Source organism: Nylanderia fulva, unplaced genomic scaffold (genome assembly GCF_048542155.1).
Source record: "Nylanderia fulva isolate GAGA-0341 unplaced genomic scaffold, ASM4854215v1 Scaffold58, whole genome shotgun sequence".
Classification (NCBI taxonomy): domain Eukaryota; kingdom Metazoa; phylum Arthropoda; class Insecta; order Hymenoptera; family Formicidae; genus Nylanderia; species Nylanderia fulva.
The window spans coordinates 768050-793155 of NW_028190676.1; the positions used below are offsets into that span (position 1 = coordinate 768050).

Here is a 25106-nt window from a genome sequence, read left to right on the forward strand (position 1 = left end):
ATAGAAAAAAATCCTAAAAAAAGATAAAAATCTTGCATGTAATTCACATGACATTAATCCTAAATTCATCTAATTATTAATAATATGAAAAAAGGTCATCTTAATTCAATTGCTACTTGAATATTATTGCTCCTCGATTCCTATACTATTCAATGATTCACACATTATTGGCTAAGATATAGTAAGATATGTTTTATTTTTTAATACTGATAAGAGATAACCGACTGAACACAATTTATATATATTTTGTACAAATGCTTTTATATATTTTGAACAAAAATATTTTTACATATATACACTATTTTTTATATTTTAAAATAAAATATCTGTTCAATATTACCTATATTATAATGTATATTACAATTCTTTAATTTATTTTATAAACAAAAAATTTTAATCTGATCTTACACATATTGAAGCAACGTATGTATATATATATATATATATGAATATCATAAATATGAAATAATAAGTTTTTTATATAATAATTAATTATAACAACTAATGATATCAATTTTATAATATATGTATTTATCAAATAATTGAAATCGATATATTCTTTAATAAAGATCATCTCTGCAAACGTGAGTGGGAGTAAATTATTACTCATACAACGTATCGTATCTTATCTTTTGATAGTGATGGTTACTATGTCTCTTGAAAGGTGTGGTGTAGTATCGTTAAGTAAAACCAAAGGGATAAGATCTTTCTTACATAAAAGAGGCAAAGGTGCTGAATAAGTTCTTTATTTTACGAAATATTTCGTTCCGCGTTATTGATTTCAAGAAAAATATCGATTCAAAATACAGTGCAATAGAATACATTTTATATTTTCAATTTTCAGCGGTCGCAAAATGATCAGATTATACTCCTGGATTATTTTATTTGTTCTTGGTAAGAAATATATTATTTCAAGTGTTTGTGATTAATTTCAGTGTAATGTGGTTGTTAAAAAGAAATAATGAAAAGTTATTATAAGATGATATGATATTCTTCTTGTGTGCATGTATATATGTATATGTGGGCATATATTATATATATTTTGTTTTATATTTATATATTAATACACTGATGATACAATCAGGAAAGAATTCTACATAAAAAATAAGTCGAAAATGTGTAGAATAATTTTTCATTTTTCACAAAATTTTTTGTATAAAATTTAATTTTGAAAATTGTGAAAATGATAGTACATTTTATACTTATTTATGCTTGAATAATCTCTAATATCTTGTATTGTACTACATTATGTATATAACAAATACATTTTTTCTTTATAAAAAAATAATTTATATCTAATACATATAAATATTTTATAATTTTATATCATTATTTAATTCCGTATTATTTAAATTATTTATAATTATTTTACTAAATAAAATGTATAATTTTATATATATTTTATGTCATAAAAATTCTTATAGAAATAAAAATACAGCATAAAATAATTAGAGATTATTCAAAATTAAAAAAAAGTTATGGAATTAATTTTTTAAACTTTAAACTAAATTTTCACGAAAACGAACTCTTTATAAAAAATACTTTATAGTTTTAATTTATTTTTTCATATAATTATATAATAATATTATATTGCCTTTTTCCAATTGTATTATCAATTATTTTAGGCACTTTCGCACAAGATAATGCCTATCGAAATGTTGCACCGACGCTTCGAGAATGTTACGAAAATAGATATCTTTTAGAGAAGGATAATAAATTACCCCATACATTAAATACATTAATTGCAATTCTCGATAAGATTGAAACAGAGAACATGCAAAATGGCTGGAATTTACGAAAATTGGCCGTCGGAATTATGCATAGGTAATTTTTTTTGTAATAATATTAGAATAAGACAAAAATTATAAATTAGAAAAATATACTTATATATCTCGCGGTTATAAAATATTTATTAAAGTTACAAAAATACACATTGGAGGATTTATTTATAAAAAATCCATATATAGATTTCGCCAAGATGGAATAGAAAAAATCCAGCTGTCCAACAGCAATCCGGTATATTACCATATAGAGCAACTGGACAAGGTCAAAAATATTTGCAAATAGCTCGCTTTGTACCAGAAAAGACGATTCCAGACGATAGCCTTCCCTACAATATAATCAGTGATATTGAAAGAGTAAGGCTTAATAAAAATTCGTACTTCACTATTTAATTATCAATATATATTATTAAAAATATAATAAAATATATATATATACATATATATATATATACATATATATATATATATTATATATATATACGTATTTATAATAAAACATATAATAAAAATATACTATAAATATAAAAATATATGTTAATTCTATTATTATTAATATTATTAACATTTATTATTATTAATAATATTAATATTAATTAAATTAATCAATTAGTAGTACATTAATAATATTATTATTAATATTAATATAAAAGTATAAAAATTATCAAAAAGCAAAGAGGCTCGTATTATGCAACGCAATAAATAAAAATAATGAAAGACCAACGAGCATACGAATAGGTGTAATATAATAAATTTTATTTATAAATTATGAACTTAAATTCTTACATAAACTTAGAGTTTGAACTTAAATTTTTTACATAATCTTAAAGTTTCGACTTATAGTCTTCTTTAGTACAATAATCTAAATTAAACCCCCACATAAAATAACAATTATTAGGATATATCAAAAATAGCGATCATATGACGAGCGAACTATCCATAAATGTTCTAACAATAGTATAATATAATTTCTAATATCTAACAATAGTGTAATATCGAATTTTTTGTCCCACAGTCACGTTTGAGACACGCTGTAAATAAGAAGCTAATGACAGAACTTTTATTATCAAGACATATTTTTATTATTAGAAATTCATCCATCTGATTACTATATGGAACTCGCATATATATTTGATTTGATTGACAACTGCTGCTTTCAAACTGACGAAATTTGGACAAATCTTTTCTCGCCTTCCAACGAAGAATAAGGGGTTTAAAATCTCTCTCATTACTAACATAAGCGTTCCATAATGTTAGATTTAAAATTGTTTACATTTGCTATGGCTTCTTAGAAATTACACTATTGTTAGAATATTTATGGATAGTTTGCTCGTCATGATTGCTATTTTTGATATACCACGTAATAATTATGTTATTTTATGTAGGGGTTTAATTTAGATTATTATACTGAGGAAGACTAACAATAAGTAGTAAATTGAAACGTTTACTTTAAGATTATGTAAAGAATTTAAGTTCAAATCCTAAGTTTATGTAAGAGAATTTAAGTTTACGATTTATAAATAAAATTTAATTTATTATATTATACTTAAGCTCGTATGCTCGTAAGTTGGTCTTTCATAATTTTTATTTATAAAAATTATATTTTTAAAAGTATGATTTTCGAAAATTATATATATATATTATAGATTTTTATTTATAACGGATCTATATTATTTTATAGTGCACCCTTCATTTTATGCTATCCAGCAGTATCGAAATCTTTGAAAGAGGTGACGAAGGGACAGTATGTAGATATGCTGACTTATATAGAAATGCGAGAAGTATAAACAACAAACATTCTATTAATACAAAATTCAATATTGACGATGAAGTAGAAACCTTAACGCCTGAACAAATGTAAATACCTATAATATAATAATAATAACAACAACAACAACAACAACAATAATAATAATAATATATTATTAATATATTATTATTATTATTATTTATTATTATTATTATTATGTAATTATAGGAATATTATCTACAGATATATACAATAATAGTATATGTACTTATTTAAAAAATTTTTTTATACATATATAGCGACATTATTACGAATCACAAAAATGGGATTACAGAAGATACGGTTGATCCAAATACGTTTTATCCAGAATTACCCCCAAATCATCCAAAAAGTGCTCGGATTTTCGCATATCCACCGAGAAGCAGATGTCCTGTGGAAAATGGTGTTATAAAAACTAAGTATGTAGATTTTATGTTTAATTTTTGTGTGTGTGTGTGTGTATATACAGGAGGATGTATCTATAAATAAGTGCGAAAAATTTTAGGAGATGATTCTTTGTCGAAAATTAACCCAGCAAACACCGATATATATAATTGTTACATTGCTATAATAAAACGGGATATAACAGGTAATATAACGTGTACGTTACATGTAACATCCATGTTAGTTGTAATTACCCACTCATAAATGTAACATTTTAATATAACATATATTACATTGTAGTTATATTGTAATTATATACCAAATAGCACATTGATATATTACCCAGCAAACACAGTATATAAATGTTATATACTTAAGCATGTTACATGTAACGTATATGTTAGTTGTAATTTCCCACTCATAGATGTAACATTTTTAATATTACATATATTACATTGTAGTTATATTGCTATTATATCCCAAGATAGCACTGACTTATCAATACATTAATGTGCTATTTGGTATATAATTACAATATGACTACAATGTAATATATGTTATAATAAAATGTTACATCTATGAGTGAGAAATTACAACTAACATGGATGTAACATGTAACATACACGTTATATTACCTGTTATATTCAGTTTTATTATAGCAATGTAACAATTATATATCGGTGTTTGCTGGGTTAATAAGTCAGTGCTATCTTGGGATATAATAACAATATAACTACAATGTAATATATGTAATATTAAAAATGTTACATCTATGAGTGGGAAATTACAACTAACATATACGTTACATGTAACATGCTTAAGTATGTAACATTTATATACTGTGTTTGCTGGGAAGGGAGGCTTCTTATAAACATACATATACTTTCTTATATTTCTCCCTGAGGAGTTACACCCATTTACGACATCTTCCGATTGCAAATATATATTAAATACGTAATAAGTAATAATATTGCGTTTACATTACATTTTATTATATATGAAATATGACGTATTAAATACGTACCCAGCAAACACAGTATATAAATGTTATATACTCAAGCATGTTACATGTAACGTATATGTTAGTTGTAATTTCCCACTCATAGATGTAACATTTTTAATATTACATATATTACATTGTAGTTATATTGTCATTATATCCCAAGATAGCACTGACTTATTAATATATCAATGTGCTATTTGGTATATAATTACAATATAACTACAATGTAATATATGTTCTATTAAAATGTTACATCTATGAGTGGGAAATTACAACTACCATGGATGTTACATGTAACGTACACGTTATATTACCTGTTATATTCCGTTTTATTATAGCAATGTAACAATTATATATCGGTGTTTGCTGAGTAATTTATACAATACCTATGTTTGATATATCCAAGTGAAAATACATCAAGAGACACGGTAGTGTCTCGCGACCAGTTAAGGGCGTAGCGGAGACACCGTGTATCTTAACGCGAGTCGGACATTTGAGTCTTTATAATATTTCGAATCCTCAATAATGGCTGAAGCAATCGAGTTTATACTAGACTTAATCGATAGATTGAGTTCGAATTATATAATAAAAGTGTCTTTATTTCTGCTCTACGTGATTTGTAAGCAGAGATATATAAATGCAAAGTCGAAATATGAAAAATTTCTATTAAGAAACGTCCTCGTCATCATTATCATCATTATCATCATCGACCACGCATACATAGTAGTATCGTGCTACACGTATTCACACGTATACAACACATGCGCACACATATATCACACGTACACAACACATGCAAGATGCATGTAGTGGTAATTTTGTCCATCTCGCACGTTTTACAACAGATGGCGATAGTGGCGCTCCGCCATATCGGCAGCGTGCGGGGTTATGTTGGCTAACTCTCTCTCTCTCTCTCTCTCTCTCTCTCTCTCTCTCTCTCTCTCTCTTTCTCACACACACACGCACACACACACACACTCTCTCATTCTCACTCACTCACTCACTGTTCGTCTTGTGTACTTATTTAGTACATTCATGATCGGCAGCGTGCGGGGTTATGTTGGCTTACTCTCTCTCTCTCTCTCTCTCTCTCTCTCTCTCTCTCTTTCTCACACACACACGCACACACACACACACTCTCTCATTCTCACTCACTCACTCACTGTTCGTCTTGTGTACTTATTTAGTACATTCATGATTAAACATCTATATGCTATAATGTGAAATTTACTTACAATTAGTTTACTTGAAATATTCAATCTCTAAAGTGTTTATCTTATAAGATAGACAAAAAAATCTGAGTAAATAATAAGAAAAAAAAACAAGGATTATTATTGTCATAATTTTTTATCAATTAAGTACTCTCAACTATCCAATAAATTAAATAAATACGTACAAATGTGCGCGCGTGTACACACATACACATATTGATATTAAAGAGATTGAAGGAGAGGAAGGAGAAGATAAAAATTTAAATATTCACATATATTTTCAAATATTATATATGAATTTATAGTTTACATATCTAATTAATAATGAATTTCTAATTATATTAAACATATCAAAATAAAGACATACATGTATTTATCAAATGAATAAAATTATTGAATACAGACTTAAAAAATTTATTAAACATAGACTTAAAAAATTAATTAATTAAACATATTCCAAATTTAGAAAAAATAAACTTTATTTATATATGCAACAGCTTTTTAAACTAAATTTTTAAATTCTATTTTATATTAGACAATTATCTCAATCAACATCTACGTCCACATTAGCTGCACTGCAGACTACCTCTACAGCCACATTATCTGCTCCGCGGATATAGCGTTATGCCAATACGATACATTACATGTACTTACTTACTTGCCTTTACTGTACCAACTCTTGTTCTTTCCACGTAATCATGTTTTTACAGTTATCGTTTGCTGTATATCTTCCAGCAAACTTTATTTCGTGTGAAGTGTATTTAATTAATTAAATCTCTGCGAAAGATTGAGAAGATGAAGGGATAATTCAAACTATGAAGACATGGTTACATGGAAAAGACAAGAGTTGATACAATAATAAAGACATACATGTATTTGTATCCTGTTGGCATAAGGTTATAGAAGTTGATTCAGATTGAAAAATAATAATGAAAATAATAAAAAAAATAAAGACACATGTATTTGTATCGTGCTGGCATAAAGTTATAAAAGTTGATTGAGATTGAAAAATAATAATAAAAATAATTAAAAAAAGGAAATATTCAATCATCATTTAAAAGCATATTTGAAATCTGTAGAATAAACAGTTTTTGTAAAAAATGTGGAGCATTTGAGCTCTAGTAGTAAGACTAAAAATAAATGTAAACATCAATTAATAATAACTGATGTTATATATATATTATATATATAAACCAATTTGTTGCAATATTCACTATAAAAGGTTGTAAGGGTAAGATGGCTAAAAGTGAATAATTTAAAAGATAGTTAACATAATTTTACATAAACTGAAATATTTCATAAAATAAAATATTTGTAATATTTCGAAGTTTATGTAAGATTATGTAAAAATTATACCTTTACAACTTTTTATAGTAAATATTGCGAGGAATCGATTTATATGAGAAAAATTAAGGTAATTCTATTTTGAAAATATAAGTGACCTTTAAATAACCTTGAAAATCGCCGTTTAGGAAAAAGTCTGTGTCAACTTTTTCTTTTTCGAAATCCTGCAATTTTTATCTAAATTTAATAGAAAATGTATAAAAAATGCTCGACATTAGTACACACACACACACACACACATATGGGTAAATTTATATAAATAGGGTGCTTTAGGAGGAATGATCAGGATTCTAGGATATGATTGTACACATCATTTTAAGCAAAGAAGTTTAGATAAACATGTTTAATAATTGTTCTATTCCGGTCATAAAAATATACAAAAATGAATGATATAATCTCTAAAAACTCACCTTTAAAAAAAGGTAAAAAAAGGCGACCAGTTAAGGGCACACCATTAACAAAAATTATCCATTGCAAACCCATGTAGAATCCTATCCTATTGCAAACCCATGTAGAATCCTATGAAAAATTAATCATTGCAAACCCATGTAGAATCCTAGGCAAAATTAACCATTGCAAACCCATGTAGAATCGTACCCATTGCAAACCTATGTAGAATCCTATGAAAAATTAACCATTGCAAACTCATGTAGAATCCTATGAAAAATTAACCATTGCAAACCCATGTAGAATTGTATTAAAAATTATCCATTGCAAACTTATGTAGAATCCTACATTGCAAACCCATGTACAATAGAATTGTATGAAAAATTATCGATTATAAACCCATGTACAATCGTAACAAAAGTAATGAAATAAAAAAAAAATTGCGCCAAGTGAAAGTAGAAACTTGTACCAGCGAAAAATTAAAGTTGCAGACATATATAGAGTCGTATAATGAATCAGTAAAAATTTAAATTTGCAAATGTAGAATTGTACCATAAAAAAACTTATCTTTTAAAAAAAAAGATAAACAAGATGCCAAGTCCATGCGCCATGTGAAAAAGAAATAAAAAAATTTTAGTTAAAAAAACTGGGAGCGCTGCTAAATAATATTCTAACAATATTAAAATTAAATTGTTACTTTTAAACTCATTACAGTTAAAATATGTTTTGTGTTTAAATTAATTAATGTTACTTTAAGGTGCATTGTAATTTTGAAACTTAGCAGCGCGCCCAGTTTTTTTAACTAAAATTTTTTTATTTCTTTTTCACATGGCGCATGGACTTGGCATCTTGTTTATCTTTTTTTTTAAAAGATAAGTTTTTTTATGGTACGATTCTACATTTACAAATTTAAATTTTTACTGATTCATTATACGACTCTATATATGTCTGCAACTTTAATTTTCCACTGGTACAAGTTTCTACTTTCACTTGGCGCAATTTTTTTTTTATTTCATTACTTTTGTTACGATTGTACATGGGTTTATAATCGATAATTTTTCATACAATTCTATTGTACATGGGTTTGCAATGTAGGATTCTACATAAGTTTGCAATGGATAATTTTTAATACAATTCTACATGGGTTTGCAATAGTTAATTTTTCATAGGATTCTACATGAGTTTGCAATGGTTAATTTTTCATAGGATTCTACATAGGTTTGCAATGGGTACGATTCTACATGGGTTTGCAATGGTTAATTTTGCCTAGGATTCTACATGGGTTTGCAATGATTAATTTTTCATAGGATTCTACATGGGTTTGCAATAGGATAGGATTCTACATGGGTTTGCAATGGATAATTTTTGTTAATGGTGTGCCCTTAACTGGTCGCCTTTTTTTACCTTTTTTTAAAGGTGAGTTTTTAGAGATTATATGTAATACGTAGCAGGTATACTGCGCATACTATATAAATATATTTATGTATTAAATACGTAGTTGATACGTATTATCGTAGTAGCACCATTAATCTAAAAAAATTAAATGAGAAGTTGAGCATGTTTCTGTAATTGCGGTGATCTGATGTTTAAAATATTATAAATATAATTACCCAGCAAACACCGATATATAATTGTTACATTGCTATAATAAAACGGAATATAACAGGTAATATAACGTGTACGTTACATGTAACATCCATGTTAGTTGTAATTTCCCACTCATAGATGTAACATTTTAATATAACATATTACGTTGTAGTTATATTGTAATTATATACCAAATAGCACATTGATGTATTGATAAGGCAGTGCTATCTTGGGATATAATGACAATATAACTACAATGTAATATATGTAATATTAAAAATGTTACATCTATGAGTGGGAAATTACAACTAACATATACGTTACATGTAACATGCTTGAGTATATAACATTTATATATTGTGTTTGCTGGGTATATATGTGAAAAATAATTTAGTGAGTGAAAGATAAAAGTTTTTTTATATTTGTAATGATTAGAATTTCCATACGGTTGTAATTGTACAATATTAATGCATATTTGATTATGATTATGTGTTATTTTTCTATAGCAAGTTACATGATAAATAATTTTCTGTATTATGGATAAAAAATAAGTAACCGTGATATTTTTTCAAGGCATAAGAGACGATTAGTATAAAAAGAAACGAAAAAAGATTATTTCTTGCTAGAATCGTCAAGCAGTGGTGTGATTGATTTTGGACCATTGGGCGAATGTATAAAAAAATGTCATTTATTCATAAACGCGTACAGAGCATTTTCCAGCAAGCGACACAGTGTTACACTGAGAATTGTTTCATCTTATTGTTATTCATTGGTATTGAAAAAAAATAGAATAATACTCTATGTAACATATTATGTTTGTATCGCTTGCTGGAAAACGCTCTGTATGTATATATATGAATAAATAACTTATATAATACATTTTAAACGCGTATTTGCAATATTATGTACAGATACGTATCAAATATTTACATATATTATTATATTATTATCATATGTATCTGATATGTAACGTAAATTATGTATCCATAGCGCGGACATTTATCGGTATTAAATATGTATTTAATACATAATTTATATGTATTGCTATGTATCTGCTATATAGCAACATTTCAAATTTTATGTATCTGTTATGTATCTGTCTGTGTATCTGCTGTGTATCTGAAATCTAAAACTTTTTTAAAGAGGAAGGTAAAAAATTAAGTTCTTATTTTTTTCTCAAATTTCAGGTAAATTAAAAAAATGAAACTTATTGGTGGATATTTTCCGCTAATAAAAAGGATATTTATTAATATTAAAAAAAATAAAAATTAATAAATTTTTATTTTTTTAAAATATTAATAAATATCTTAATATTAATATATATAATAAATAAAAATTAATAAATTTTTATTTTTTTAAAATATTAATAAATATCCTTTTTATTAATGGAAAATATCCACTAAGTTTTGTTTTTAAAATAAATAAGATTAAAACTAACAGTCTCTTATGCTTTAAAAATTAAAATAATTAGAATCATTTTTATATTTTTAATTTTTATTTCCTTTTTTAAAAAAGTGTAACTCCTCAGGGAGGAATATAAGAGTATATGTTTATATATAAGAAACTTCCTTTATTTAAAAAAAAATTATCCTAAAATTTTTTGCACTTTATCAGATACACCCTGTATATAGAAATATGTACATTTTCACAAAATGTTAGTCTATTATACAATTTTTAATCTCTGTAGTAATTAGGAATAATATTAAGATCTATATGTACGTATATGATTTCAAAATTTTACTTGAATCCAATAATCAAGTTTTATTTTTTAGGATTCGAAATTCATAAAACATAATATTTCATATGTTGTACTTGAGAAATATATTGAATCTAGAATAGTTAATATATTTGAATTTTATTAGCTGATGATAATCTTTATTTGACTTTGGATCAAAGTTTAAAGGATTATATTTCAAGATAAACATAATTTTTTTAAAATTACTCTTTTTTTTATATCAATCAATTTTCTTGCAATATTTGGTATAAAAAATTATAAAGGTACAATGATCAAAAAATGATTAGCTTAGAGATATTTTGTACTTTAATATGTTACATAATTTTACATAACATATATTTCGTGAACTGATCATATTTTTCGTTGATTTTATCTTAATATTTTTAAACACAAAATAATAAGAGAAACCATGTAAAGAAAACAGTTTTACTTTTAAGAAAAGAATATGTTAGCTGTTAGCGGCAAAATTATGTTTTTTTAAAAAGAACTGTTTCTTTATTTATACTAATTGATTTCTTATTTATTTTATGCATAAAAAATATTGAAGTAAGATAATCAAAAAATGAATATTGTACAAGATATTTTATATAGTTTGTGTAAAATTACATTATATTATAAGAGGATTCTAAAATAGAATAATAAATGCTTGTCCGTAATTAAAGTAAATATATAGAAATAAAAATATAAAATGTGTTAATAAACCGACCACAACTGGCAATGTTATTCTTTAGTTATTTATTCAAAATTCAGACGTTTCGACCTTAGTTCAGGTCCTTGTCAAGTCTATAATCAAAAAAATACAAAAAAAATCGGAATTTACCGATTTTATATTAAAAACAAAAACAAAAGAAAATAAAAAATTAAAAAAATTTTAATATAAAATTAGTAGTCAGGCTTTGTTTCTACTTTGTCCTTTAATCGTAGAAAAGTATTTATTATATTATATTCTATTTAATCAATAAAAAGAAAAGTGTACACAAAAATGATTGTTTTGATGATAAAACAGAACGGCTTTAAGATCCTCTTAAAATACAAAATATCTTATAAAGTTATTCACTTTTTGTATTTCTACTATCTTTATAATTTTTCATGTCAAATCACCAAATATTGCAAGGAATTGATTTATATACAAAAATTATAGTATCTATTAAACAAAATAAAGTTAATCTTGAAATAACCTTTTGGACTTATATTTGATCAATTATAAAAGACCAACAGAGACTCAAAGACAACAGAGATGACTCTCTCAATACCATAATTTTTGTTTGAAATATTTTGTCCTAAATTTAAAAGCTCTGAAATATTCCAGAGGATTGATGAAGAAAATAATGTTATATAAAGTTTGCTAGAAATGCTTTATAATACAGAGTTTGAATACAAAAACCCTGCACTTAATTCTATATAAGACATTGGATCTTGAAAGTTAGCTGGTTTTCTCATATATATTTTTCTATATTTGTAGCTTAAATCCTAGGATAATCTGTATGTATAAAGTAAAATTTCTCATAAGTATTTACATTTGAATCTACATTCGATTCAGATTTGAATGTACTTGGAAGTATATGTATATTGCTCTTGTTTTTTCGAGATATTTATAGGAACATCGAATCTATCTCGTCCAGATTCGAGTTTACTTTTTTTTTAAATAATCATAGAGACTTTGAAATCACACAAACGAATTGGAAACTACGTTATAAGATAATTAATTCCATCGTTTTTACAGCTGGGGTGCAGTGTCTGCTGGGGCAGTAATCGCTGGTATAGCTGCTGGATTACAACCTGAGACAGTAAAACTCTCAGAAGTGTTCCCTAATGAATCGACAGAGAGAAGAGCAAATCTATCAAGATTGACATTGGATAATAGATGGATTGCGACCGTGGCTGGTAATGATATATTTATATCTTTTCTCGTGTTCTATGCTTTTGTAATATAAGTTGTTCCATTTTAGTTAATGTTAAAGTCAAATATTGTTGAAACACTATATAAATATATGAATTGATTGAATACCCACATAGCATAAAATCTTTCAGAGATCTTCGCAACATTTACTCAAAAATGTCTCATATACGTGTCTTAAGGGGATGCTGATTAAGTCTGTCTTATCGACAAATATTATTTTTATTTAAATAATAAAAATAATATTTGTCGATAAGACATACTTAATTAGCTTTACAAAATGATAAATCCTTTATTAGCATATTAAAGTATTCATAATAACAAATTTGGACTACTATATGTGTATTTAAAAAAAAAACAAGAAAATTAAATAATTACAGTTTTCTTATTGCTCAGGTTTAGATTAGGTTGATCCAATGTAAAAGATCGATAGAAAAACTGTGATTAACTTTCTTGTTTTTTTATATACATATGTAGTAGCCTAGATTTGTTATTTTAAATACTTTAATTTTAGTAAGGATTTTTCATTTTATATATAAAGCCAATAAAGAATTAAATGAAAATAATATTTGTCGATAAAACAGACCTAGTCAGCATTCCCTTAAGGTAATGCTGTCGTTCTGTTTTATCGATTGAACAATTATTTCTTTTTAGACAAGTTATTCTTTTTATTGGCAATTTATATATACAAAATAAGACCAGCGCGAACTTAGAATTGAATTAAGAAATATAAGTGAACGTTTAGATATCAATTTGGAAGCCTAGTAAAAGAGAATAGTTTGTCTAAAATTTTTGTGCATACGTGTATGTGCACACATATATGCACGAAAATTTTAAGGGGATGCTGGAATGACGACCGAACTCTGATAGGTTAGCACCACACATATCTAAACATATGCACGTATACAACACATATGCGTGAAAATTTTCTGCACCGTTTTCTTATATATTAGTGTTGGTTATTTCTGGCGAATAAATTTAGTTCAATTTTCCTGTATGAGTATATATATATTTATTCGGTATAATACACAGTAACCGAGGTGTTGTGCTTCGCTCAACGTCTTCGTTCGTACTGAGAAGAAAAATTGTTTTCGTCGAGCCGTCGCCGGAGCGAGGCAGATGACTGCCCAAGGGCGCAACCTTCAATATTTGGATCTGAGAATCTCTGAATATTATTCTAACAATTAGGCTTCTAAACTTATATCTAAACATAATATATGATATTTTAAATCGGCCAATAGAGCCCAAGCGCGAAAAATTAATTCTTCAGAACTGTATCTTATATGTAAAGTTCGAGATTAATTTATATATGGAACTTAGTAATCTCAAACCAAGAGATACAGTTCCGAAGAATTAATTTTTCGCGCTTGGGCTCTATTAGCCGATTTAAAATATCATATATTATTCTTAATATTGAGAGCCGATAAAAATATTTATCATTTGATTATATCTAAAAGTTTACTAAATACTTTTTCATTCAATTTCTAGTCGGAACCTATCTTATTTTGTACGTACAAATAGCAGAACTCAGAATTTTTATATTAAACAATTATTTTTTTGACCTGACAGAAGTCGATAAAGAAATTTTAGTTTTTAAATTTTTTCTTGTTTTTAACATAAAATCGTTAGGTGCCCACTTTGTTTCTGTATGTACTTTAATCGTGGTAAAGCATTTGTTATTCTATTAACGCAATAAAAACTTCTCGATTGTGGAAAAATATAATCAGTTTGATCGGTAAAAACATACCTGCAGCATCCTCTTAAACAAGCTATTTTCTTTTACTAGGTTTCCAAATTGATATTTAAATATTCACTTATATTTCTTTATTCAATTTCAAGTTCGTGCTGGTCTTATTTTGTACATACAAACTGCTAAAAAAGAAAATCTTGTCTAAAAAGAAATAATCGCTCGGTTGATAAAACAGAGCGACTCTTAATTGTATAATTTTTCTGTTTGTATATTTTTCTTTTATAATACTCATATTTTATATTATAATTTTTTAATATTGAATATTATATGATCGAGATGACATTCTAAAAAGTATATGTATATACTATAGGTGATTTGGCTGAGGTTACTTTAATACAGGGCCCTACAAACGAAAGACTTAGTGTGGGTGTAAATGGAAATTGGAATTCATCATCGATGCCTCGTTGGTATTTTCTTAAATCTAATGAAAAATTACAATTTACGACAGCCGAAATCAGAGGAGATCTCGATGGATTGATTCTCGCTAAAGAAATTGAATCTTTATATTCCAAAGCATCTACTTTAAGACTATCGCAAGTTTTAGATATGTATTATAATGCTCGCGGATTGTTTAATCCATCACTTAGGGCGTGTAATCGAAAAACTTTGTTTACCAAACTTGCAGAAAATTCAACGATGTTTGAACAGGTAATATATTATAAAATACTATAAATTTTAGAGTTAATTAATCAGAGAAACAAATCAGTAAAAATGTAGTGTACATATGTGCACATTTTTAGTACACAATTATTTTTAAGAATTACACTAGTTTACAGCCAATAATTATTTTAAACCAGACAAAGTGTTTCTTATAGATTTTTGGATACTAAAAATGATGCAGTAAATCAATTTTACTAGCATGTAAGATTTCCAAAATAACTGAACTTTATTAATTTGTAAAAAATGGCTTTTTTGCGATATTTGAGATTTTTTGTGAGAGTTAACGTTTTATTTGAAAAAAATCTGATCAAATATCATGAATATATTATTTATCCTCTATAAAATTAATTTTTTAAATTTCAATATCTGACTTTTTAGCTATGTTATGAAAGATTAAAGCTGGGAACTACTTATATGAAGATGTTCACGAAAAAAAGGTTTTGGAAAAAAATTATTTTTTCCAAAATTGATTTTATCATTTTATTTGTCCCTTTTTAGATCATACAACTTTTATCAGGAACATTTTTTTGAAAATGCATTTGTTTCGAAAATTTTAAGATGGGCAATGAAAATGAGACATCCTATATATATAGGATGTCTCATTTTTATTGACCGTACCTTAAATTTACCTGCTCTACCTGTACCTGATGGATAGGGCGCGAATTACCGGACACTCTGTATATATATATATATATATATATATATATATATATGTGTGTGTGTGTGTGTGTGTGTGTGTGTGTATACATATATACAGTGTATCCGGTAATTCGCGCCCTACTCCTCAGGTACAAGTAGAGCAGGTCAAACTGAGTAGAAAAGTCCTCTACCATATGTATAAATACACATTTAGTGGAATCTATAAATTTCTAGATAATTTTAATCTTTTGCACTAAAAAATCTAAAATATTGCAAAATAATTATTTTTTTTGCATATTAAATTTCAATTATTTCGAAAATTTAACATGCTGATGAAAATTAGCTTGCGGCATTGTTTTTAGAATAAAAAATCTATAAGAAACACTTTGTCTGGTTTAAAATAATAAACAAAAAATATTTTTTTGTAAATTATTAGTGTTAATATAAATGATATTTACCTAGACAGCACACAATATTTATGATAAAGATTCATAAATATTTATGAATATATATATTTTTTCAAATATTATATAAATATTTTTAAAATGTTTTATAAAAACCTTTCTTTAACATATTATTAAAACATAGATTCAATATTTCATATAATATTTATGGTATGTAAAAATGAATATTTATAATTAATAAAAGGAAATTACTACCAACTAACGAGCAGAAAAATAGGTGTTAATAAAAAGAACACTTCTTTATTATTAATATCATTTGTAAACGTTTCGACTTCACTAAGGTCTTTATCAATACAAAATCTAAACAAATTAATAAAAAACCTAACATTAAAACAATATAAAAAATGTGATCTAAAAACTAAAATATGGTGTGATATTATGATTAAGTTAAAAATTTAACTTTGACTTTTAATATTATAACAACAATTATATAGAAAGTTGGTGATTCCTATGATACCGATTAACTATTTTTAACATATGAATACAGAATACAGATTACTACGAAAATCGTTGAATTCTAAATTTTGACTGTACGGATGTTTCAAGATAATGACTCATAAAGAAACTTTAACCATCTTTTCCTTCGCTTATCAACGAGGAATTATGCAAAAAGTTTTTATGAACGACTTGTACATAATTGCGTTAGAACATTTTATTGTATCGGCGGTAACTGTGTTTCGAATTGACATAGCTTTCTCCATTGAAATATTTACGATATCACACCATATGTTTTTAAATCACATTTTTTATATTATGTTTTAATGTCAAGTTTTTTATTAATTTGTTTAGATTTTGTATTGATAAAGACCTTAGTGAGGTCGAAACGTTTACGAATTATATTAATAATAAAGAAGAGTTCTTTTTATTAACACCTATTTTTCTGCTCGTTAGTTGGCCTAGTAATTTCCTTTTATTAATTTTGAATTTATGCGAGCCTTTATTTTCTAAATATTTAGATATTTATAGTAATTATTTTATAAATATTTTTTAACTAAATTGTTAGTTCTTTCATTTACCGCTATATGTGATATATCTTTCTTGTATTTGATTTTTGTCGTAAGAATTGTATAAGGCTGGCAAAAACGGAAATTAATAAAATTAAAAATGTCATAAAATTATTTCTTAAAATTAAAAATGTCATAAAATTATTTTTGAGCTACATTCTGCAACAGAATGTCGTTTAACAAATAAATTCATGTATATATCGATGTGTGCGTAAAATTTGTTAAATTACTCTGTTGCCTAAGTATATTCAGTGTATATTATAATTTTATATTCTATTTTAAAATATATGTTTAAAATATAAGTTATACTTATAAACATTTTTTACACATTTTTAACTTTTTATAAATGGCTAATAAATGAGTTAAAAAACCACAAAAACATCTAATCGACCAAATTTTAGATTAGACTATATCAATCGATCGTTTTGATTAAAAAATCGTTGATTATGTTTTTTTAACTCATTTCTTACTGAGTATTTATTATAAATAAAATATAAATTAAAAAAAATCTGTATCAATGATTTAATAAATATATTTATAATATTTACCATAATAATTATCGTAAATATTTTCTGATATTTATGATAAATATTTATGATCTATTGAAGACTCCACTATCTAAGACTCCAAAAACATTTATAAAATATTTATGATAAATATTTATAAAATATTAAAATAATTATTATAAATATTCTATAAATATTTTATAAATATTCTGTGCTGTCTGGGTAAAATTAAATAAAAATAATATTAATAGACATTACATAATAATATTAATAATTCTAGAGTCATATTAATATAAATAATATTATATATAATAATATTAATAAATTAATATTTTATATTTATAGGCATATAGCGCTTCTTTAGTCTTAGAGGAATATTTACATAAAGCTACAATGGACGACAATGTAATCGAAAGATTTGCATTGCAAGCGGCGGACGAATTATCTTTATACGTTAGTAAGTATATATTGTGCTAATATTTTGTAAAATTAAATACTTTTGCACAAGATATAAAGCATATAATTTTTGTCCCAGAGTCTTCAATGAACAAAGATTTATCCTGTCAAGATGAAGAAACAAAAATCTTCAATAGTGTTATTCAAATGGCTGTTGATTTAACAATTATTCTCGATACATCATGGCCTTTCGAGTTGATACAACCAATCATTGCGTAAGTATATAATTTATATACAGGATTGGATAATACTAGTTAATTAGTTCAAAGAGTTAATAACTTTTAACTTACAATAGCTTAATTTTTAATTTTAACTAGTTATTTTTGATCTTAAACTTATTAACTTTTTTCAAAAATTAAATTTTTTTATCTGTGAATACTATTATTGTTTTTTTTATAAGTTACAAACGTATTATTTTTAAATTAAAGTATTATTAATTTTTATGTTTATTTGTCACAAATCGTAATTATAAAAAAATATATTTTTATATAAAAATAAAAAATTCTTTGTTATTATAAATTTTAAAAGAATTGACAATTTTAATTTAATATAAATAATGTTTTTTCAAAATTAACTTTTGATTTAATTTCAGTTATCTTAATCTTAACTTAACTTTAACTAAATTAATATTTTGTTTATGCAACTTTTAACTTAACTAAATTAATTTTATAAGCAACTAACTTAACTTAATTAAAAAAAATCATTAACTTACCTAATCCTGTTTATATGCAAATATGTAAAATAGAGAAAAAGATAGAAATAGAATATTATATAATGTACAAATATATACATTTTATGTATATCTTCTTTTTCACAGAAATATATTGGATAATGTGATAATAAGTCGATATAATAGTCGATTTACAATTATTAATGGTTATGACAGTAGTATCATGATCAATACTACCGACACTATTTTAAATTTCAATTATTATAATATAACAAATTATAAAAATAGTATGTATATTTGCAATTAAATTTATGTTAAATGTACACTATATTGTGTATGCATTGGAAATTTTTTTTTTCAGTCACTAGCGGTTTTGATTTCCCTAAATTACTTGAGAAATTAATGTCTTTACAAAAAGCGAAATTAAACAAAGAACGTTACAATTTTGGAAATGCAAAATCTGATGTAATTTTGATTATTCCATATACATCATCTATTGTCAATAATGCCGATAAGGAATATTGTATAGAACAGATAAGGAAGATGATGGAGCAAGTACCAGGTAAATTCCTATATTTATATAAGAAAACTACAAAAGCTAAAATTTATTTTGTATTACACGTGCAGGCAAAGTGGCACTTTCGGCGCATGTTTTCTGTGCGGAAAGCGGCCGATTTCCCCCGCCGCCATCTAGCGGCGACGCGGTGAGTGAATAAGCCGCGTTCAAAGCCATTATCTACGGCTCAGCCGCGTTAAAAGTCATTGTATACGGCTGAAGCCGTAGGAAATGTATTGAACACGGCTATTCCCCCACCGTGCTGCGGCAAGATGGCGGCGTGCGATCGGCCGCCTCGCGCACAGAAAACGCGCAGAAAAAGCCACTTTGCCTGCACTTGTAATACAAAATAGTATGTGTATCACGTGCGGATTGACAATTGTTCACTCGTGTGGGGTGCTCGCACTCGCCTTTGGCTCGTGCGTCCATCCTCCGCACTCGTGACCAATTGTCAACTGATTAAATTTGTAATAATTTGAAAAATTAATAAAATATATTGAAGATCGATAATAGTATATTGTGTATCAAGTGCGGAAAGTTGACAATTGTTCACTCGTGTGGGGTGCTCGCACTCGCCTTTGGCTCGTGCGTCCATCCTCCGCACTCGTGACCAATTGTCAACTTTCCGCACTTGATACACAATATACTATTATCGATCTTCAATATATTTTATTAATTTTTCAAATTATTACAAATTTAATCAGTTACATAATTATAATTTGCGATTGATATTATTTTTGCAGATACTACATTACTTATATTAACTCATGGATCGAAGGACAGATGGTCAGAGCTTGTAAATGAGCCAGCAACTGATTTATTTTCTATTACTCCTACGGATAATATGCAAGAAATTCCAACAGCAATTGTCGATTTAATTTCGAGAATAAAAAAAGGTAGATATATACGAACTAATTTGGATAAATATTCATATTAGGAAACTAAAACTCTCAATAACTTGCTTGACTTTAATAACATATGTCAAGGTCATGAGTCTGAATTAAAAGTTTCAGTCGTCGCTTATTAAAAAATTATTAACAGTTATTAAATTGTACGAGAAAAACAAATATTAAATACAATAATCTGGACTTCTCTGAGTATGAATTTTATACTAATTGTATTTTTCATATTAATTTAATTATTAATATATTAATTATATATTGTACATTTATATAATTAACTTATTATATATATATATATGTATGTATATATAATTTTATTATTAATTAATTATGTACATTATATAATTAATATTAATTATATATATATATATATATATATATATATAACTTTTTAATAAATAATAAGCGATGGTTAAAATTTTTTGTATTACACGTGCAGGCAATGTGGCACTTTCGGTGCATGTTTTCTGTGCCGAAAGCGGCCGATTCCCCCCGCCGCCATCTAGCGGCGACGCGGTGAGTGAATAAGCCGGTTTCAAAGCCATTATCTACGGCTGAGCCGCGTTAAAAGTCATTGTATACGGCTCAAGCCGTAGGAAATGTATTGAAACCGACTATTCCCCCACCGTGCCGCGGCAAGATGGCGGCGTGCGATCGGCCGCCTCGCGCACAGAAAACGCGCCAAAACAGCCACTTTGCCTGCACTTGCAATACAAAATAGTATGTGTATAAAGTGCGGATTGACAATTGTTCACTCGTGTGGGGTGGTCGTACTCGCCTTCGGCTCGTGCGTCCATCTCCCGCACTCGTGACCAATTGTCAACTTTCCGCACTTGATACACAATATACTATTGGATGTTACTTAAACTAATGATTTTGACGTATATTGTTAAGTTCAAGATTATTGGAAAGGGGGTTTTTAATATGCACATTTACTTTAATATGTCGTACGGTTTTAATATTTCTTTCAAACTTTTTACATAATATAATTTTGCTACACAATTTTTGATTTTATTTGTAGTTCCGCAGCGCTTAATCAATTCGCAATGTGGAGCTGATTATACTGTTGCTGGATCTTCATCCATTTCATTCAATGATTATATTGAACCAGATACGACTGTTTTTTATAAAATGCATCCTAACTATTTCTTTTCTACCGATAGCGATCATTTTTCTACGATAAAGGTAAAAGGTTTTTCAAGTTACCTTTTATTCACATAATATAGAGAAAATATTATACATAATATGCATATACAAAGTATTCAATTTTTAATTAATTATTTTCAAAAATTTTTTTATTTTTTATTGTGTATACGACAAAATGTTTCAAACAAAAGTAGTTTGATTGGAAGAAGGACAGAATAAGATGGCGCTACTGATTTTTTTTTCTAAAGAGCGCTTTTTAAGGTCATTTAAAGGTCATTTACGTTTTTAAATATAATTATAATAATTTTTTAAATATATTAATCAATTTCTCGCAATTTTCAGGCATAACAAATTATAAGGGCAATGAAAACTATGAAACTATGTTAGTTGTAATTTACAGACATTTCCTTGAAAACAACTATATGTGTTATCTTTACATCAATTGATTTCTCTCATTATTTTGTGTATAAAAGTATTGAGATAAGGTTATTAAATAAAAATAAATATTTTACATTAAATACAAATAAGAAAGACCTAAGAGCCATACGCGGATGTTTTTGCGTACATTTCCAACGAAAATTAATTTTGCATTGGAAATAAACGAAAATGTGCACAAGTCACATATTATTCTTGGTTTACTCTACCAAGACTTTAAATATGAAATATCTCATACTTGAGATTTAATTTCATAAACCTCTATATCCCCCTAATAAAATAAAGAAATAAACGCGAGAGAAAAATATAGATCCGAAAGTCACTGAATCGGGAATCTTATTTGTATTTAATATTTAATATTACAGAGCCGTGATATATATTTTTTTGTGTGAATATTTTACGACATATTCTTATTAGTTTATACAAAAGTAGTTCTATTAAAAAAAAAAAAAAAAACAAATGATCTTCAAATAAAAGCGTCCTTCAAAAAAAGTCGGTAGCTCCATTTTTTGTTTTCCTGCAAACGAAACAACAAAAATAAAAAAATGTTTAGGAAAGTCGATTAAAATTGGACACCCTGTATATACATATATATTTTTATATACATTATCTCTAATTTAATTGTACATAAATATTTTTTATATATTTTATATATACATATATGTATGTATATATATATATGTATACATATATATATATATATATATATATGTATACATATATATTATATATACATGTATATTCTATATACATGTATTATAAATAAATATACTTTCAGATTGAAGTATCTGGCTCGGGTAATCTTAAAGTATGCACATCGCGACGCTTCATGAATTTTAATTCTACAGAAGATACAAGTATATCGTGTGAATCGATAAGTAATAATGTGCGCACTATTACATTTGCTTGCGGTGAAGCTAATTTAATCCATCTTTGTAGCCCGTTATATCTATCAATCACTGCCAATTCTTCACTCACAAATTATCAGTGCACAGGTAAAACAGGGAAAACTATGCTAATTTAAATTTGAAGAATTAATTGTAACAATTATTTTAAAAGTTGTAACTTTCTTAAAGATATATGTATAGTTTTATTATATTATTACGTCAATATTATTCAATCGGGTATATTTATTTTTTTATGTGCTTTCTAATTATAATGTTCGTTTTTTTATAGAAAAAGAATGCAGATTCCCTCACATGATAAAATATACCGTTTCTTATGAAAATCTGGTATGTGTCAGTAGTGCACATATAAATACGCTGAACATTTCTGTTCTAATCATAAGTATGATTTATATGTATTTTACTACATAATATCAAAGTATTACATAAATTAACTTCTATAATAAGCATAATTAAAGTTAACATATAAGTATACGTTCAACACATTAGTCAAACGCTAAATTAATATAGTAAATCATATCATATATATATTTCAGAATAAGAATATTACACTTTTGCAATTAGTGTATAAAACATTTTGTAATCATTATATTATTTGTGCGTATGTGTGTATGTGTATTGATGAAAGTAAATATGTTAAAACAAGAAATTACACTTAAACCTTGTTCACATAAATAAATCAGGATATATAATATAAAGTGTTATTAAAAATTTTAAATAATTAAGATTTACAAAGTAACAAAACCTCGTTGATCCATGGTTTTTATATTTAAAATTGTTTTGATCCCTTTTTTTATCATACTTTCGATATTTAATCAATAATGATTAATCGATTCACGACCATTACAAAATGGTTTGTATGTATATAAATATATACATTTCTATTTAAAAGAAAGACTCAATTGAATACATTGTTTATTAACTATGATAATACTGTTAATCTACAGAAAGACACTGAGAATTTGACAAATATTTACGACAAAATAATAAAGATTGTTTAGTGGTGTGTTTCAAACTTAGTCGTTGACGAAACATCATAGCGATGGGACGTGTTCCTCTTTTAACTATTAATTTTAAATAAGATCGGTTTTATGTTGCGTTAATCTCATTTTAATTGATGGGTATGTTTGTGGTCATAACTTAACATTTGAATATGTTCTTGTATGTCTCAACATTGTTAATAACTATTGTGTAATATTGTGTTATAGAATTTTCACTTGATAAGGACCACAACCAAATGGTCGAAACGTCGTGAAAGTATTGAATAAAATTGCTAGTTATGTCGAAATGTTTTGCCAAGTTTATTTTCACCACTAGCGTCCAATATTAATTTTGATTGATCTTATTTTTGCTCTTGGACTGAAATATGGAGCACGTACGGAAGGATTGTTTTTTCCAACACATCTCTGAACAATATAACAACGAGATTGCTTATTTATTTAAGTCATGGATTAACTACAAGAAGAAGTTTTATACTTGTAACTATCAACTGAAAATTTTTACTTCGATGTCGAAGATATGACCTTGTGCCGTCACACATCAAGAACCTAAAGACTGAAATTATATAATAAATCTTTTTATAGATATTATAGAATAGTTTTTATAGTGACTATGCGAAACGAAAGGTTAAAATTATAGTTAAGAATAATCAAGTTAGATTGTTAAATTTGGAGATTAAAGATTTGAACACGAACCTAAATTTCATTTGGTATAAGATCGCTAATATAGAGAAAAAATTGTTTGATTTCTTGCCTAATGAGGTCCCAGATAGCCAGTTGCCCACAGGTTGCTGTCAAATTGCTCGAATTTATTTGCTTAAGTTGTTTTCCATATTGAGGAAAGCGGCTTCCGATTTTGCCTATTGAATTGCTGTCTTTTTATTGGCACCAACAGTT

At 26.3% G+C, this 25106-nt stretch overlaps 1 protein-coding gene across 1 annotated transcript; it reads left to right on the forward strand.

Annotated features, from left to right (window-relative positions):
* The first annotated feature begins 641 nt into the window (after positions 1-641).
* LOC114939095 (uncharacterized) lies at positions 642-24499 on the forward strand. Its single transcript, XM_029313333.2, is given in 17 exon segments — positions 642-729; positions 845-894; positions 1626-1824; positions 1968-1984; positions 1987-2138; positions 3463-3638; positions 3831-3989; positions 12945-13105; positions 15179-15516; positions 18487-18598; positions 18677-18812; positions 19415-19554; positions 19629-19829; positions 20567-20719; positions 21747-21910; positions 23085-23301; positions 23483-24499. Coding segments are annotated over 16 exon segments (2505 nt in total). The 5' UTR covers positions 642-729; positions 845-854; the 3' UTR covers positions 23623-24499.
* Positions 24500-25106: the final 607 nt, after the last annotated feature.